The 20,274-nt window shown below is 35.4% G+C and overlaps 1 protein-coding gene and 1 long non-coding RNA gene across 3 annotated transcripts in view; one reads left to right on the plus strand and one right to left on the minus strand.

Moving 5' to 3' along the window:
* The window catches only part of LOC141454940 (uncharacterized), a 300,919-nt gene that overhangs the window by 36,933 nt on the left and 243,712 nt on the right, over positions 1–20,274 (plus strand). For both annotated transcript variants that reach the window (XR_012459057.1, XR_012459054.1), the window contains exon 3: positions 4,523–4,555. This is a non-coding gene — a long non-coding RNA (uncharacterized lncRNA). The remainder of the gene's footprint in view (positions 1–4,522; positions 4,556–20,274) is intronic.
* Positions 1–20,274, minus strand: part of LOC141454936 (uncharacterized) — a 54,685-nt gene that overhangs the window by 16,523 nt on the left and 17,888 nt on the right. The window contains exons 2-3 of the mRNA XM_074129643.1: positions 2,199–2,270; positions 1,654–2,099 (exon numbers count right to left, since the gene is read on the minus strand). Coding sequence (XP_073985744.1) covers positions 1,654–2,057 — 404 coding nt within the window. The 5' untranslated portion in view covers positions 2,058–2,099; positions 2,199–2,270. The remainder of the gene's footprint in view (positions 1–1,653; positions 2,100–2,198; positions 2,271–20,274) is intronic.

Consider the following 20,274-nt stretch of genomic DNA (forward strand, 5'->3'; position numbering starts at 1 on the left):
CTTTATATTTCTTCCGCCAAAAATTAAACAGCTGTTTCATTAAATTTTGAAAAATACAGTTTCAAATATTTTCCTGTGGGATTCAACGAAACGCTCCAATCTTCAACGAATTCAATCTCTTCACAGTCTAAAATTCTCCGCACTATCGTTAAACGGTTCCATTTTACGTTTCAAATCTAACCATCCACACAACAGACCTGGAAATTCCGTTTGTAGGTCCAGGTTGCAAGAACTCGCTACAAAAAGTTTTCATCAGAACTTGCACTCATTCTACAATCCTCTTGTCCGCCATTTATCATCTCCTTCACCTTCCAGATCATCTTCCTAGACGATTGAAACGTCAGTTAGGCCTCGCGATTTTCTCTCTCTTCTGAAGAGAGTAGCTAATCCTGGAGTCGACTTAGGGCGTGTTACTCCTTTTCAGGTGTGTATTAAACCGAGGACTGAATGGAGGGTGAACTGGACGGACCAGTCCCGGAAGGGAGGCATTTGGTTTACCGATGGCTCCAAGATGGACTGTGTGACTGGGCCTGGAGTGTATCGGGTTAAACCCGAGGTACTCATTGAGAGATCTCTTGGGAGATACGCCACTATTGAAATTTGTTCTGAGGAAAACCTGCGGATGGAACCTAGAAATAGGGAGATTCGTATCTTTTCGGACAGCCAGGCTGCACTGAAGGCTCTTGTATCCTTCAGAATGACCTCTTCCCTGGTTTGGGAATGCAGGAAGGCCCTAGAACTACTGGCGCGGCGCAACCAATTTCGGGTGGAATGGGTGCCGGGTCTTGTGGGGATTGAAGGGAATGAGATAGCTGATCATCTCATCAGGCCAGGAATGGAGCTAACACTCTTTTCATCGGTCCGGAGCCTGTCCTGGGGATCACCAGGGGTTCGGTTCGTGCGGCTCTCTGGATCTGTAGGGAGCACGAAAAGAACTGGGTGATGTGTCCTGGGGTCCTTATATATTTTTCAAGTACATAAGTATAACTAACCGCTTTCACGTCACAGTTGCTTATTTGGATACAGGCGCCTGATCCCGCCAAGTTGTCGTGTAGTATTGTGGTATTGGTTCCATTCTTCTTGCATTAAAACTGCCCGGTAGGGATTCAAATTGGCGAGGAATCGTTCCAAATAAAAAAACAACGTTTCGACAAATATATAGCCTTCTTCAGGGCATGGCTATGAGGGTTAGTTTCTGAGTTACTGAAAACAGTTTTCTGATAAGTCACAGAACTCTCTTCGGACAAAAGGGACAAACGTACAAACCTGTTGCTCTTTCTCCATGAAACAAAATAATCACTGTCACGAGTCTATCTTACGTCTCCTACATTGGAGCTAAGGGGGTGGAATTTTCTTCAAAGTGGGAATTTTTAGCAACACATTCAACACTCCTTTGTAATATGCAGGACCTAGTAATCAAATATTCCTTTAGAGGAAGTCCTGCAGACCCTCCTCTGCCTGTATTGTCCTTAATCCAATTATTCTGGGAATATGTTTCAAATAAAAGTTGGGGACCACCATCAGTACAATGTGATGCTGTCCCCGCAGTGTTTCGAGCTCGGGGGAGTGAGTACCTCTTTATTTCCGGTGGAAAAATTGAGATCAAATCTGCCATGAAATAAAAGGAAGTAAAATAGATTAACTAATACTTACACTAAAGCATCTGGTTCAATGTAGACAATTTGATTATTTGATAAATCCAAATCCAATAGATAATCAAGTCCATAGAAAGATGTCCTAGTTATAGTAGTCAGCTGATTATTGGCCAATAATAAACTTCTCAACTTTATACCTTCCGGAAAGGCTATCGTTTCCGTTATATTGTTTTCATTCAAATTCAATTTGTAAACATTTGGCGATAGTCCTTGTTCATATGAAGGCACGTTGGTTAAGGCTCTGTTTGAACAATCTGTCGCCCAATTGATACGATGGTAATAGCAGTAGCATGGTTCTGGACATGGTTGTTCAGGTAAGTGAGCCTGACAGTGCCATATTGTGCCAACTAGCAGGATCAATGCCATAGAGTGTTGCCAATAACATGGCAATATTGACGCCATTGTGTTGTACGAGCAACTAGCGGTTCTTCACCAATTCATTATCTGAAACAATTACATTTTTATTCTCTTTTTTTTTGTTTTATTGATAATAAACTTAATTTAATAAAGAAAAGAGATAATACAACTTTTTCTTTCTCTTACCGCCATTAAGAGGGAGCATTGCGATTGTGCCGTAATCAATTTCGCTTCTGACATCCGGAATTCGATCCAGATCTGTAAACAGAAAGGGCTTTTTATTGAACATCTTATCCAATTTTATCGAAAATGACCCCAATCAATTTGTTTAATTTTTACTAATCAGTAACAAGAACTATTTACGCAATACGTCCTTTAAGATCACTGATGCTGTAGGCTAGCACCCACTCCAGTCCAAGGTAGCTAAGAAATCATGAGAACCGAGAGGTTTCTAGAGAGCGTGTAACATCGCTAGTGTCAAAACCTTTCTTGAATAATGACATTGCAGTTAGTTAGTTAGTCACTGGAGCTCCTTCAAAGTCCTGCTGAGTTGACAGCTCCTAACAAGAAGTCCAGAGAAATCCAGAGCGTAACTCAACTCCACTCTCTCTCACCCTCTCTCTTCAGTTCCTACTGTAGAAAACTGTCCGCCTAACTCGCAGAACCCCAAAGCAGAGCATCTTCATCGTCTACCTCACTTCCACGCCAACACGTCACACAATTTTCCTCTGCCCAGATCGTTGTGATTGTCAAGGACATTCCCTAAACTATGATAGGATAACCCTGGAATTCAGCACTTTATTGGCAATCTATCTATCAGACAGGTTGTGAATCTTCTCATTCTCTGACAGTTCTTCCCCCTCACAATAAATCTAGCCCCAGTACCCTTAGGAGGTTCTCAATGTATCCGTATTATAATGTTCCAGCAGCATTTTTCTTTTATCAGAGTGGTTTACAAGTATCATTCAGCGCTCCATCCTCCCTGTTTGTCCTCACGGATCATTTTGTCTTTGGGGGTGTTCCAAATATTTTATATAAATTTTTTGAGGAAAAACTTTGAATATCCTATTAATGTGCTCAATAAAAACAATTTATATGGTCACATAATTTTGGGACAAGAAAAAGCAATTAGGGATTCTGGAAAATCTTCAACTTTGAGTTCCATCATTTATTTAATATTGTTCACGGTTTTTGGTGACCGATTCCTTCTGAATCCAGAAGGAAGAAAGGATAATGCCAACCTCAGTATTCTTGGCATTGCCAAGCTTTGGACCTCTAGTCCCTAGTCCAGGGATGACGAACCTTTTTGAGACGTAGGTCAAATTTTGTTAATTTTTTTTTTTAGCACTAGCTCTTGGGTCACTAATGCCCATTTCAACAAGAGTTAAGTTTAAAAATTTTAAACTGAATATTTTCAAAACTAAACATCTTTATAATTCAGTTGGCTTAACGGGTAAAACGGGACGAAACAAGTGGCTATGGAAGTCTCTTTTTGCAAACATAACTGAACAAAACCTTACAAAAGTGTGTTTTATTTGAAGAAAAATCTAAATATGGTTATTTGCTTTGGGTTGTCGATTTTTTTTAACAAACAAAATATGAGTAAAATTATACATTTTATTTGATATTTTGTAAACACTTTTGCTTTATTTCTAATGCTACAAAAGCATTTGTCGGTCATTTGCGCTTTTAGAACTGTAATGATCAATCTAAAGGTTATAGATAGCATTTAAATTTGCTTTTGTGTCAATGCGTGATTGGAAAAAACTACAGATAGAATATAAATTATCCACAACAATTAGAAAATCTAAATCATCCCGCGTAAACAAACAAATGGTTGCCTGGCAATTGTGGGTCATAGGTTCGCTATCACAGTCGAAGAGATTGACATTATTCTTCCTTACTTCCTTTTATTTATTAAGATCCTAGTGTTTACTTATTTCTATCAACTAATAACTTTTCCCTCCACTTTACTGTTATTGCCCTTTTTCCTTTTTATCCGACCCCAGTCCCTCCTCCTCCTCCTCCTATCTATCACACCGCTTTTCCTCCTCAACACCACCTATTCTCGATCATACAGGACTACCATTTTTCCATTTTCCGCCCTTGACTCTTAAAGGAGGTAATATGTGGTTACCCTCGTTGAATTGCTCATGTTGGGGGGAAAAAAACACCTTTGCTTTCATCTAAAACTTTATAGATTCCGGAGTGAACTCCTTCACTGCCACCATCCAGGTTCCGTTTTGTACAATTTCTGCAATGTTCGAGTGTCCGAAACTACATTCCTTACTTAACGTTAACATTATACAATACGGGGATAGGTTAGGACCCTCCAATGAGATAGTGTTCATAATTTCTGTTAGTAAACTAATACTACGATTTGATTAGATTTGAAAAATTACTCTGCTACAAACAGTAATACTATTATGTCGTACAAAGTTTGCTTTATTAATAATTTGCAATATTAATATACTTCTTACAAATACAATAATTTTTCTTTTCTGTTTCAGTAAATTGCTGTGGGCGCCCCTCATGTAAGCAAGGTAGGTTTCTTTATCCACTTCTTTAAAATAAATTTTATGATACATTTTTTAGAACCGCTTACAGTTTTTCTCGCCAATGTACAAAAGTTTTACAAGAGGCTAGCTAAATATTTTTTATTACTGTTCATTATTCTTGGTGACTGGATTCACCATTGTTAGAATGGGTACATTGTTGCAATTGGATGGAAAAAATTACTGCCAATTTTAGTCATATATTCAATTTTTTTTTAAGTTATTATTTTGTATGAATCCGTTTATTTATTAAGATCCTAGTGTTTACTTATTTCTATCAACTAATAACTTTTCAAAAAAAAAGCTGATAAAAGTCGTGTGAGTGTTCAAAGCAGATTTCCATTAAAAGAAAAAACTTGATGAAAAGCTCTAAGCTTATTCAAGTGGAAAATAGGTTAGGGTTACCTATTTTTTAATCAAGTTTTTTCTTTGTTTTTCCCGAAGGAAAGGTATTAGCTGTTTTAATTTTTAATTAAAACAGAAAAATACCAAGTTTGCGATGATTGGAGCGTTCAAAGGATGTATTGGGCCTGCCCTATTTCCCTTCGTCCCCACACAGTAGTCTATCTACTTCCGTCAGCGCTGTTGCTCCTTGATTGTTATTAAAAGTTAACACGTTGGAAATGAGAAGTTTCTCTTTTCTTTTCTTTTTTCTCAAGGCGTTCTTTTTTTTCCTTCTACTTTTTATTTTCTCACACTTAAACCGATAAAATGGGACAGTTTTCTTTTTTCTTTTTAATTAACTGCTTGAGCTTTTCTCAAATTTTTTCCTTTTTTTCATTAAAGTACTTAGTAGGGAAACCATTCGTGTTTGAATAAAGGCTTGTCTTTTATAGCTTTTCTTTGCCTTTTTTCTTTTTGTATCCATGTTGTAGTAATCAAAGTATAAAAGGAAATTTATATACATTAAAGAAAACTTCGCAAATATTGTAGGGAAAACAGTGGCTTCACAAATGATAAAGATACACTTAGGGTGAGATATATAGAGAGTTCTTGCAGCCTATTAAAGACATAAAAGTTAATTTTTCCCATCAAGATAAGAATGATGTATTTGGTGGAAATTTTAGTTATTCAACAAAAAGAAAAACTATAAAAAGAAAATTCGTAGAGAAACACTTGACCAATTTTTCCCTGTTTTTATTTCTACTTAAATGAGAATGCAAATGCATGTTGCTGGCTGTTGAACCTTTCCCTTATATGGTGCATGTTTCCTGACTTTTCTGACAAACATAGCCTATGCCCGTCTTCATGAAGCACACACATTTCAATATGGTACATAATACATGATTGAAGGATTAGGGATGGGATATGGAGAAAGACAATGGAAGGAAGTGCATTTGTTAGTGCACAGGATTAGGGGTAGGATATGGAGAAAGACAAGGGAAGAAAGTGCATTAGTTAGTGTACTGTATGCTCACGTACAATTTAAATCGTAGAATCCTCTGGACAACAAAAGACTGATTTATACTTCCATTTTGATGGACGTATGGAATAGAGGTGTGGGGTTTAACCAAACCCTCTAATCTCCAAAGGATTCAATCGCTACAATCTAAAATACTTCGAACTATTAGTAAACGCTCCATTTTATGTCTCCAACCTGGACAATACACACTGGACCTTAACATTCCTTTTGTCACACAAGTCGCTGAAAACACGATACAGAAAACTCCACTTCAGCCTGTAATCTCATATAAATCCTCTAGCTAAAAAATCTTTCTTTTAGAACTCTTCCTGATAACCCGGGGATAAGACTTCTTAAAAGACAGTGGCTTCATGATCTCCTCTCCAGTGAAGAGAGTGGACTAACCATCCAATATTTGGGAGTGTTACCACTGGGTAACTTCCTCCACTCGTTACCTTATCATTTGTTACTCGGTTATCACTGTTACTTGTACCGCTAACGCGCTGATTGTAGCATAAAATAGACACACACAAAAAATCGTAGAATCATATTTTTTCACTGACGTATTTCCTATCTTCAGAAGTGCCGTTAATCTAATTTTATCTGGGAAACATATATCTAAAAAAAAATTGTTGACCTAAAATGAGTTCTATGAGAGTAATCGTGAAATGGAAATCAGAGCCAGGGAGGGGATTAAGATTCTGGATTCCCATACGAACATTCCGGGTTCGAATCCAGCTGCTGAACCTTTAAATTTTCTCTTTCAGCTCACGAGTCCGGTGATAGAAAGTGTTCGACTGTAACCGAAATGAAACACTGGCCAGCAGCAGAGCACTGAAAAATAATCTCCGGGAGCCAATGATTTTAGTTGATTGCGCGCCTTATATTAAAAAATAATAATAAAAAGTTGTTAAATTAAATTGAACGATGCCTGTTATTAAGTGATTGCAGAAAATAAGATTGTTTTTTTTTGTTTAGATATCACAGAATCCTTAATAATATTGTAGAACTATCGGTATAGATCCAGGTACCGAGTGATAGGAAAATTGCTTGCGGGAAAATGGGCAAGGTGTTCCCTAAGGGCATGTTAGGGAGGACTATATCCTGTTTTAGGTTTAGATAATGAAGTAATTTAACTATAAAAGGTGGGGGGGGAAGATTGTGGTTTTGGAGCAACGAATTAGATTTCTCAGATTGAACTCGGCCGTTTTATCGCCTTTGTCTCCTCCCTTCATGGTCAGGGTTTTGCTTACATTCTGCTTCTATGGTCACCATTTTCGTGACCCTTGTTTTTGTTCACATTTGTAGACAGTGCTTTCCTCTTTATTGTTCTCTCCATTATCCATAGGGAAGAATATGCAGCCCTTTGTGAACTTTTACTAGGAACTCCCCGTTTTTTGGAAAAGTTAATTAAGTAATGTTGAAAAGGGTGCATTTTCTGTGAATGCAAGGCAAGCAGTGTATGCCTTTGAATTCTTTTTCTTATAATCATTTATTACTTTTAGACAAAATTTAGCTAGCATTGATCTTCCTGAAAGAATTCAATTCATAACGTTCAAAAGTTGAAAGTATTACCAGATCCTTGTAACTACTGTTCATTATGCCGAGCTTTCGACCTAGGGACTAGGTCATCTTCAGGGCTGTGGAACATATTTACAGTGTGATACCAATTAATTTTATTACAATGAATATACAATGAATAGAAATGATATACATATCTAAGACAGAAAACAGTCTAACAGAACTCGACAAATACAATAATCACTACAAAAAAACACCAATAACTCAAAAAGACAATTTTTTTCGAATCTAAAAGACTGGACTGAAAAAGACAAACAATCAAATCTTATATACAAAATTGAATGCAGACTGTCACAAAAAATATATAGGCGAAACATCACAGTACTTAAAAAAAAAGAAGACTGTACCAACACTCGTACGACACAAAACTGAAAAAGAACACCAACAGCACTTTCCTTACATAGCACAGAAAATCATCACACTTTCGATTTCCCCAAACACAAAGATACTTAAATCAGGAACCAACACACCAAAAAAAGGGAAGTGCTAGAAATGATATACATAACTAAGACAGAAAACAGTCTAAATTTCAAAACTGACACCAACAATTTAAATAACATATACGGCCAACTTACTACAAAAATACTTGTGACAATTGGCAACACTGACTTCCTTACAACCAAACACAATCACACACAGACCGATCACATTCAGTCAATGAATAGACAATACAGAAGACACACCAACCCTCTAATGATGTAAAAACAGTATATTGTAAATTAGGTAAATATTTTTGTAAATTTTCGTTACATTACACATATTCATTGTAATATAATTAATTGGTAATATAATTATGGTTAACACACTATAAATATGTACCACAGCCCTGAAGATGGCCTAGTCCCTAGGGGTCGAAAGCTCGGCATAATAAAGTTTTATAATGACTGAAACTGGCATTAATTTGTTCATCCTATTACCAGATCCTTTCGATTAAAAGTAGGCCAATGAATAGAACCACAGTGTACACAGTGTAGTGTTGAATTTAAAAAATGGTTAGACGTCATCTACTGACCGGAAGGTAATGGCGCAGGGAAATGGTATGCAATTTCATAACCAGTTTCGAGTCTGAAGATCTAAAGATCCTAGTACTTCCTAGTATCATCCAGGAGCCAAAAGCTCTTCAGGTTAGTTCTGGAAAGAAAAGAAAAGGGGAGCCGCTAATCATAGTTTTTCCCCGTACATTCATCCCCAGATAGAAATCCTACACATTTGGGGAGCACCAGATTGGGATTAATAATCCCACAAAAATATAACACCTCTTCATTGAGGGAGAGGCTAAATTTTCTTTCAGTCCCCCCCCCCTCCCTATCGCACAAGATTAGGCTACAAGAAGTCCTGCGTAGAAGAACTCTCAGGAATATCTTGCTCCTTTCCCTTATTTCCAAACATCTTCCCTTTGCACACCCTTTAAAACAAGATGCAATGTGAGATTGAGATTTACCGTCATACCGACTCTTTTAGCCTGTATCCTTGTACAGTTGCTCATGTTCTCGAGGGAGTCCCATGTGAAGAGATCGGATTTTGTCTATCATCTAGTACGAATTTACATAAATTTTGTAACTTCTCAACTTTAAAAATATATTGTTTAATTATCAATAATGAGAAAAATATTAGGAAACCTTTTTTAGTCAAAGCTTTTACATTTATTTTTTCATAAATATTTTAACCAATTACCATTGTTGACTTTTTTTTAAGTGAAATTCATTTTTCTTTAATAACATTTTATTTTCAGTTTAATTAATCCAGAGGAAAAGTGATTATGTATACTGAAATACTATATTACTTGGGAAAGTAATGTAATACTTGTGCGTAGAGCTTTTAAAGCTTTTCACAAAATAATGGATTTAATTTTCAGTCTTGAATTATCTTTTAAATGTATTCCCTTTCATTTTGCTATAAAATTACATTTTAGCAATGAAAACAAAAGTTTGAGAAAGTACCGGTTCTTTATTTACAGATCATTTTTCCGTCTAAAGGGGAAAATATATAGAGATAGTGAAAAATTTAGGAAATTAACTTTTTTAATATTGGAGATATATGCTTCTAAGATTTTCTGGTAATGAAAATAATGTGTCTAACGAATGACCGTATTTATGTATGTTTGTCTGTACGATGGAATTTTAATCTAAGTAAACTTATTGAGAAAATTATTTAGAGACTTCATATTTATGATTAAACTAGCGAAGATTCGATCAACTCTGATTTTACGCCAACGTTTCATCAAAATTTATTGTCTTTCTCAGGGGGGGTTATTATATGAGTAACGAATGGTGTAGACCAGCGTTTCCCAACATTTTTTGGCTCGCTTACCACTTCATAGATTGGTAGTACATCATGCTAAATTGTACCACTTCGTAAAAATGATTATATTTCGTGAAATTTGTTATTCCGAGTGTGTTATTTTATTATTATTATCTTTATTTTGTATAGAGATACAATGTATTTGTTACAAAGGAGTTCAAGTTCATGTTCACTTTATAAACTTTGTAAAGTGTAAGATCTTAGTTTTAAAACTTTTATTAAATTAAATTTAATGTTGCTTGGATAGAGCTTACTCATTACAATCCAGTCTCTTTAAGCAGATCTTTGCATAGTTATCATTTAAGTTCTGTCACATGATAATTCTATTAAATTTTCTTTATTTTTTACTGATAATGATGTAGCTTTTCCTAAATTTTCTTTATCGATGGGGGTTTGAAATCCATTTATCATTTGTGTTTTCGGGTTTTGGGAAAATACTCCATGAAAGACAATTTTAATCCTTGATAAATGTGCTATTATATTTTCTCGTATATCTTGAGACAGACCAACCTTATTACTGTACATATTAACAACTTTACTGTATAATATTATTAATTAAAATAATTTTTATGAATTATAGGAAAAAAACGTTTCTATGATATTTTTATGATTTAATTTTTTATGTCCGCCATTATTGATTATTTTTCGCGTACCACCAACCAGCAACTCATCGGTTGGGAAACGCTGTTGTAGGCTATTATCAGAACAATATGTTGAAGAAAATCATTGGTCCATTTTCAAGAAAATCTAAAGCAAAATAAAAAAGGAAAACTTAGAAGAGTGGTACTTTTTTTAAATTAATGATTTAAGGCGCGTCAACATCTTTCGCCCGGGGAGCTTTTTTTCAGTGCACTGCCGGCCTCCGGACAGTATTCTCTCGATACAGACAACACTGTCCATCACCGGACATTGAGCTGAAAGAAGCTCCTAGGAAGAGAAAATCTAGGGATCATCAGCAGCTGGATTCGAACTCGAGACCTCCGCGTGGTGTCCAGTACGCTAACCACATAGCTAATCCCTTCCCTGAGAGTGGTACTTCCGGTAGATTTTGAATACCAAATTACAGTGATAAGGGACTTTTCATTTCTGATAAAGCAAGATGAGCCTTTTTCAAATAACTCTTAAATCACCTAAATTTCTTATTGCAAAGTTCAAATTCATTAAATAATCTGTTCAATCATAATTTGAAAGATTTTTTTTTTTAAAGAATAAAGCTTTAAGCTATAGCATTCACCTATTTGGTTAATTAACAGAGTTCAGAGGTCAATAAAGTTAATAAGCTTTTGGAAAAGCGACTAGTACTTATTAAGTTAAGAGATCACGTGATTTCATTAGATCTGTGATTTGATTTTTTTTTAATTGAACACGTGATTCAATTTGTGCGGGAGAACAGTTTCGTCTGGCTGGCAGGGAGCGAGAGAGAGGAGAGAGGGGTTCAACCTGTAGGCCGCATTTATGGCGCGGTTAACCGAACAGCTGTTTGACACACTAACACATACACACACATATTGAATACTATTCCGAATTCGACCACAAAAACCTCTTATTTAGACTGGAATGAGCAGAACGTAATCATATTGTAACTTTTATAATTAGCAACTAATGAGTAAAACTGTGTAATGTCTATTAACGTGGTATTGTGTCATTAATTTGGAGCAATTAGTGGTGTGAACATTCACATTCACATTCACGGTGCGGATCTAGCTGGTCTAGTGGTCAAGAGCTTGGCTTTGTGTGTGGGAGGTTGCTAGTTCGAATCCCGCGTATGACTACTTTTTATTTGTTAGAAACAAAAAATTGTTTATAGTAAAGTATGAGCTTCTACTGCCCTGTCCAGGACACCTAATTGGTAGTTGGACGTTGAGCCCTGCCTGAAGAAATAGGCGATTACTTTAATTCACTGCCTGACAGTGAGCTTTAAGAAGCTCCTTGGTGCAGAAAATCTAAGATCCTAGCAACTGGATTCGGACCTCCAAAATATCCTGGTGGGAATCCATAAGACGCTAATCCCTCCCCTTAAGTTATGAATAGAATATTCTATGAATAACTAAATTATAATATTTTGGAATTATTCCAAATGAACCATGTAGTTTCTAATATGTGTGTGACGTCATGGAGGATTTAGTTATGTACCCATGTTTGTTTGTGGTGTTACGATATTGGATTCTGTTTGTTGATTGGTTGTAATTGGATCGCTTATTGGTTAATGAGAATTAACAACAAACACGTACACAAATGTTTGTTTTCAGTTCCAGACGTCTGTGGTATCTCATTCCGGGGGATATAACATTGCTAGGTATAACGTCATATCTTGATAATATATAGAAGCTCTGTTGTATGTATGTGTTTGTAAAGCTGCGTTCAAAATACAAAGTAGATTGTTGTTTCGTTAGAATGCGAAACACACATACATACAAACGATGTTATGAAACAACTTCTCATCTCTTCTACCACCCACGCAATCCTATATCCACTTAAAATTAATTATCACACCTGAAGGCGAATCACGCAGCACTGTACCCACCAATAAACTTGCCTCTCAATCTCTTGAACTTTAGTGCGCATGTCTTCAACAGAGCCTAGAGCTGTATAGTAAGGATCCTGAACTAAGCTTAGAAGGTTTTAGGGATGTAAGGATGTAATTAGAAAGGGGTATTACGGGGGTGTGGGGGTCAGAGCGGAAACGCTAGCTGTCTATCTTGTCTACTAGGAGCGCTTCTGAGTTTGATATATGATTAAATAGTTAATATAGAAATAGGTTTTTATGCACTCACACCCAGATAGCCACAAACTGACGCCTGTTATATACTGGAATGAAACCCACAGGAGTCTGCGCCATAGAACCCACTAGAATATCACTTTAGTAAAACCCAGATCATCTACAACAAGATCACGTACACTCATCTACGCTCTTATGTTCTCCACGCACTTAATGCATTGCATGAATATTCGTACATACATGCGTACACGCTTAAGTTCAAACTAATTAAATGTCCATAATTAGGTAGGCATTGTTATTGGGATATTTTTTGTTGAATCAGCTGATTTGGGCAAAGAGTATCCACTTTCTCTTGTAATAATCGTCATTTCTCTTACTACTGTAAGTATTTGCAGCGTAAATGCTAAGTTTTCAAAAGAATTATTGAGATTATCTCAAAATTTAGAATTTGGGGTTTCTTAAAGAAAAATAATGATCTGGGTACTCGTTTATGTGAGGGAAGTTGTTGGTGTAATGACATTTGAAGCCATGGTAAGTGGGAGATCCCAAGTTCGAATTCTGCGTGTAGCTATTTTTTTTTATTTATTAGGGAAAAAAATTCTTTTTACTAAAAATATTGCCAAGGCAGTAAAGCTAATATTTTTCTTAATATCGGGAAATAAGTCTTTTTCCGAAAGAATTTTTCTAAGAAAATTCAAATGTTAAGAGCTTTAGATGTTCTCAAGCATACTAAAAATTAATTTTACATCTGTTACAAACAAGAAGGTTTAATAATTATTTGGTAATTTTGGGAGAGTTACGTTTAATTACCAAAAACATTGGAAACCTCCTGCCACATATTTAAGTGATCAATATCTTTCATGTAAAGGATCAAACTTATTCCTTAATTTATCAAATAATGCACTTTACTCAACTTGTGAAGCATGTACTGTGCCTTCCTTGCAAGCCAGGTTAGCCAGGAGGTTATCAACTGCTCTCTGTATCTGAGGAGGCACCTTTGAAGGCACAGTACAAGTTGAGTAAAGTGCATTATGCGAACCCTCATTTTTGGTTGCACGTCAGCCGCGTATGCGGGCAGGAATCTAAAATCAAGTCACATATTCTGAAACTAGAGGTGACGGGCAACAAATTTTTCCTCTACCATTTTTTTGCTCAGATTAACCGTTCAAGCGAGAAATGCATTTGAGCCGTCTTAAAATGAACACTCTGTATATACAAAAACATTTAAAAGACTAAGTTCTTATCTACAGTACTGTCCTGAAACCTTTATGATTATACTGCATAGAAGTTAAGGGCTCTACCACAGACTACGAACACTCCAATCAAAAACGCTTCGCAGAATCACTAAGGCTCAATTTTTAGACCATCCACAAGGATCTCAATATTCCTTTTGTAAGCTCTCTTATTACATCCTAGTATCAAACAAATTTCATAACTCTCTCCCCCCTACAATCCATTAATCCAGGAACTCTCCGCTCAGTTCAATCCTGGGAATCCCAATAGAAGACTTGAGTCCACCGTTGGCTAATAGTTCTACCTGATGGGGGAAAAAAGGTGGTCCATAAATTTTTGAAAATAAGTAAAATATCTCTCTCATCTCCAGGTCAAATCTAAACGTTATTCTTCTACTAATTACACTCATCTCCATCAACTCTACTCGTAAATACCTTCATCTCGGCAACTATCTGTAGGATGCATATTTCTCTTTTCACACTGCTTGTAAATATCTCAGAGGGTGTCCACTGGACATGATGCACTTATCTTTTACTCTCATCATCTTTACTAGATCCAGTTTTAGCAGTCGTAATTTTTTTAATAAATTCATTTTAAAAGATTTTTAGAAAAGTATAATGAAAAACAAAATAAACTAAAATAGGGAGATAATAGCAGAGACAAAAGAGAAAGTATCAAAACATAAACAACTCACAAAAGAGGTGTTTACGACAAGATACCAGTAAATAAGATAAAATCTAAAAGGGAAAACTGTTGGGAAAATCAATATTTGGAAAAAACAATATGTTACGCTTAGTTAATTTTCCAGAACAGAAAACCTTTTGAGCAATTATGGAAATCCTTCGTTCATCCAATCAGAATGGTCTCAAAACAACCCTATTTTTTATTTATTTATTAAGATAAATATTTTCTTTTTATTGATTGAGGATTAAATATTGTATTATTTAGCTTTCCCGTAACAAAGAGACAGAATTTTTTTTTTTTTTTGGTAAAGCCAGGGAGTAGATGCTATAAATCTATTGGCTCGCCTTGCGGGCATCTTAAGCTATTTCCTTTTACTCTATGTTATAAAGAAGGATATGCCCTTTATTTTAGAGAAAATTTGGAAATTTTAACTTTTATAGAAAAAGAGGAAAAAATTGTCAAATTTGGGTGTTTTTTGACGTCTCGCTTTTTGACGATCAACCCTTATACAATTGTCCTGCGGCACAGTTTTAATTCCAGTAAGAGAAGCTCTAATAATCTTACAGTTTATCGATTGTTAGTTTATCCCGGAAATATCTGTATTAAAGTCCCCTAGGACTTTAACCAACGTAGAGATCTCCACAAAGAACGCTATTTCCTGTGGTTACCTATCAAAGCATAAAAACTAGCCTAGTATTTCCGAGTTAACTAGATCATAGATATATCTTTTTCTAGTAAAACTTCACTGTTCGTCCACTTGCTCCATGACTTAAGTCGACCTCTCGTAGTTCACTCCTTTTCCTTCCTTCTTAAAAAAAAAAGTAAAGGAATCCTGTACGGGAAATTGGATCAACGTATTTGCTAGGAAAATTAGATCATGTACTGATAAAACTATTTACTCTTATTCGTTGATTTTGTTTTTTGTTCACTATCCTTTGACTTTACCCAGGCCCTGATCTAGTTTCCTTCTCTTTTCATAACCTCTGCAAAGTGAATTTATCCTACTACATTTTTAATTTTACTCAACTACATTTTATTTTATTTTTTTACTTCTGTAATTCAAGAAAGAAATAGAAATCCTTCCTTAAAATATAGAATTAACAGACAGCTAGTTTCGAACTGGCATTACCGTGGAGGTCTCGTTTTCAATAAACGAATTAATCATTAAATGTCGCCCAAGAGAATACTAGCTAAAACCTTACCAAACGTACAATGCGACTGCACTTCCTAAACGACGCGATAGGTTCGAGTTAAGAGGCTTAAAGGCAAGCCTCAAAAAGCTAAGATGCCGGATCTAGATTCCCAGTGGCCTTGGATTTTACTTAACGCCTAATAAGGGAAATTTATAAAGTAAAGCACGTTTGCTAGTTACCTCCTTATACGACACAGAATTTAGTAGTTTGACAAATAGCCCGCCTCATGCAAACTTTAACATCATTTAACTCCTCTACTTTCTTACCAAAAACATTGAAATTTCTCTCAATTATAGGGTTTGATATTCTCTAAAACATGACCAAAATTTCATTGATTTCTCTGCGTTTATAGCCGAGATATTGAGGTTTAAATTTGGGGTAATGTAAACTCATGCAAACTTCAACATCGTTTAAACTCCTCTACTATCTTGCCTAAAACATTGGAATTTCTCTCAATAATAGGGTTTGATATTCTTTACAAATCACCAAAATTTCATTGATTTCTCTGCGTTTATTACCGAGATATTGAGGTTTGAAATTTGGGGTAATGTAAACTCATGCAAACTTCAACATCGTTTAAACTCCTCTACTATCTTGCCTAAAACATTGAAATTTCTCTCAATAATAGGGTTTGATATTCTTTACAAATCACCAAAATTTCATTGATTTCTCTGCGTTTATTACCGAGATATTGAGGTTTGAAATTTGGGGTAATGTAAACTCATGCAAACTTCAACATCGTTTAAACTCCTCTACTATCTTGCCTAAAACATTGGAATTTCTCTCAATAATAGGGTTTGATATTCTTTACAAATCACCAAAATTTCATTGATTTCTCTGCGTTTATTACCGAGATATTGAGGTTTGAAATTTGGGGTAATGTAAACTCATGCAAATTTCAACATCATTTAACTCCTCTACTATCTTACCAAAAACATTGAAATTTCTCTCAATTATAGGGTTTGATATTCTTTACAAATCACCAAAATTTCATTGATTTCTCTGCGTTTATTACCGAGATATTGAGGTTTGAAATTTGGGGTAATGTAAACTCATGCAAACTTCAACATCGTTTAAACTCCTCTACTATCTTGCCTAAAACATTGAAATTTCTCTCAATAATAGGGTTTGATATTGTCTACAATTTTTTTTTTAAAATAACAATGTACCTACATTACTTCATCTTATTTCTCCATTTTATAGATTTGGTTTTTGTTTTTTTGGAGTTAATCGAGTTTTGCCGTGAACGGTTGTATATGTAGCTGTAATTGGCTAACGTGTTATGTAATGGAAGCGCTGCATGTGGTGAACTATTTAACTAGCCACAGCTGTTTAATTTTGACATCATTAAAAAAAAAATCTGGTACCTAATGTTTAAATTAAATAAACGTAATCTGTAATTTGATAAAAGTAATTTAATTAAACAAGAGCAATTGAAAACTGATGCTGCTCTTGCCAATTGGATCGATTTCAACTAATTAATGATTATTATTATAAAATGGTGTTTTTGCTCCAATTTTTTAATCAGTTTTATCAATCTAAAGGTGGTAATTAGTAATCAAAGATCAATGCTCTTTATTGGGGAAGTTGTGGCTGTTTTATTTCCTCTCCCTCTTTGTTTGTCTTTTCGTTTGTCCTCATCTACTTCTTGTTCTTCTTCAAAGAAATTAATTTCAGAAGGAGAGAGAGTGAGAGAATCTATAGGGATAAAGAGATAAGGAAAATGCTGTACAAATCGATTGGCTAACTGTTACAGCTGGCAAAAGTCATTACATTGAATCGTTTGTGTCTGTTGTCCAGCCCTTTTTTAATTCGTCCAATATTACATTCCACTTAGAATTGTATTGTCTTCATTCTACTACCAAACGTTTTTTTGGATTAAGTAAGTAAAAGTAAAGTAATCGCCTATTTTTTCAGGCGGGGCTTAACGTCCAAGTACCAATTAGGTGTCGTGGACGGAGGCCACTAGCAAACATACTTTACTGTAACTTTCTTTTATTAACCATTGGGAATATAGACTAGTACCGCAATACATCTTAGCTTTGCGGGTCTAGTCTATAACCGCCTAACATACTTTACTGTAACTTTCTTTTATTAACCATTGGGAATATAGACTAGTACCGCAATACATCTTAGCTTTGCGGGTCTAGTCTATAACCGCCTAACATACTTTACTGTAACTTTCTTTTATTAACCATTGGGAATATAGACTAGTACCGCAATACATCTTAGCTTTGCGGGTCTAGTCTATAACCGCCTAACATACTTTACTGTAACTTTCTTTTATTAACCATTGGGAATATAGACTAGTACCGCAATACATCTTAGCTTTGCGGGTCTAGCCTATAACCGCCTAACATACTTTACTGTAACTTTCTTTTATTAACCATTGGGAATATAGACTAGTACCGCAATACATCTTAGCTTTGCGGGTCTAGTCTATAACCGTCTAACATACTTTACTATAAAGTTCTCATATTAACCATTGGGAATATAGACTAGTACCGCAATACATCTTAGCTTTGCGGGTCTAGTCTATAACCGCCTAACATACTTTACTGTAACTTTCTTTTATTAACCATTGGGAATATAGACTAGTACCGCAATACATCTTAGCTTTGCGGGTCTAGTCTATAACCGCCTAACATACTTTACTGTAACTTTCTTTTATTAACCATTGGGAATATAGACTAGTACCGCAATACATCTTAGCTTTGCGGGTCTAGCCTATAACCGCCTAACATACTTTACTGTAACTTTCTTTTATTAACCATTGGGAATATAGACTAGTACCGCAATACATCTTAGCTTTGCGGGTCTAGTCTATAACCGCCTAACATACTTTACTAATAAATTTCTTATATTAACCATTAAATAAAATCCAAGGCCTAAGACCGGGAATCGAACCCACTAACCAACAATACATATTCGTTTTTTGGATTAAATAAACTGAATTTATACGTAACATATGATTTTCTTTTGCAGAAAACAATGATTATTTTTAATTGATCACCAGAGGAGTTATTACATCAATTCGAAAAACTGATATGTAAAGTAATGCCTGTTTTGACAGGCTCGCTTTACGTCCAACTGCCAAATTCGTGGACGGACGTGATTAAGCTAAAAATATTTTACTATAAATTCCTATTTTTAGCCATTAAATACAATTTGACAATATAATTCAGTAAAAGGAAGTAAAAACTTCTTTTGGTTAGTCCAGTTTGTCCAAAAGGTTATAGAAACCGGGAATTCAAATTTAAACTATTGCGATTTTTTCCATTTTTAAGTTATGCTATAGACAAAAAAAAAAAAAAGGAAGAAGTTTTCCGTATTCAGGGGATCTCAAAAATCGTATTTCCGGTTAGAAAAATTCGCAATTAGTCTGAGTACTTCCTTTTTATGAGTTGTAAAGGAAAGTCCTTATTATTACATCGATTTTGTTTTGATGAGTTGAATATTTAAACTAAAAATTAAATAAAAGACAATATTCGAATTTATTCAACAAATATAAAGTGCAACAAAAAGTTCACCCACAAATTTGCATTTACCTGCATAAATGCACTAAAACTAGTTTACAAGAGAAATGCTGCTTTAAAATACGACATACTATGCACATACATCGAGGTGGGTCTCCTATAGCATATTTTATGGTCCATTAGCCACTATGGGCCCAATATCACATCTGGGCCGGCTGACCAAAAGAGCCTTCCCCCCACCCCCGTGAAGAGAATGCACTAGGTAATCTAGTAAACCGTTAACTGCAACTGACTAACCAATCACTGGGCATGTTTATGCCATTTTAGAATTTAGTAGCGGGAGGCCTATCTACCTTGCTGTCCCAGTAACCGTATATTGTTGCAGATTTTGATTTCACCAGTTACCACTATTTTAGAGAGATGGTTTTGGACATCCGGGTCACCAGTTTAACACTACTTTATTGGCCTTTATTAGTCGGCCAGCTAGCAATAAATATTTACTCAGAACTCATTGGCGCATATTTTACTCTGAATTGGAAACTAAATTAGTAAAAAGTAAAGTAATTGCCAAATTTTTTCAGGCGGGCTTTACGTCCAACTATCACAAATTAGATGTAGTGGACGGAGGCAACTAGCAAATATACTTCACTGTAAATACCATTAAATAAAATCTAAGGTTTAGAGACCAGGAATCGAACCCACTCTACCAACAATACAGCTTAGCGTTGCGGGTCTAGCCTATATTCGCCTAACATACTTACTTTACTATAAATTTCTTTTATTAACCATTGGGAATATAGACTAGTACCGCAATACTTCTTAGCTTTGCGGGTCTAGCCTATAACCGCCTAACATACTTTACTATAAATTTCTCATATTAATCATTGGGAATATAGACTAGTGCCGCAATACATCTTAGCTTTGCGGGTCTAGCCTATAACCGACTAACATACTTTACTGTAAATTTCTCATATTAATCATTGGGAATATAGACTAGTGCCGCAATACATCTTAGCTTTGCGGGTCTAGCCTATAACCGCCTAACATACTTTACTATAAATTTCTCATATTAATCATTGGGAATATAGACTAGTGCCGCAATACATCTTAGCTTTGCG

This window comes from Rhodnius prolixus, unplaced genomic scaffold (assembly GCF_049639745.1).
Source record: "Rhodnius prolixus isolate KJV_2025 unplaced genomic scaffold, Rpr scaffold_15, whole genome shotgun sequence".
NCBI lineage: Eukaryota > Metazoa > Arthropoda > Insecta > Hemiptera > Reduviidae > Rhodnius > Rhodnius prolixus.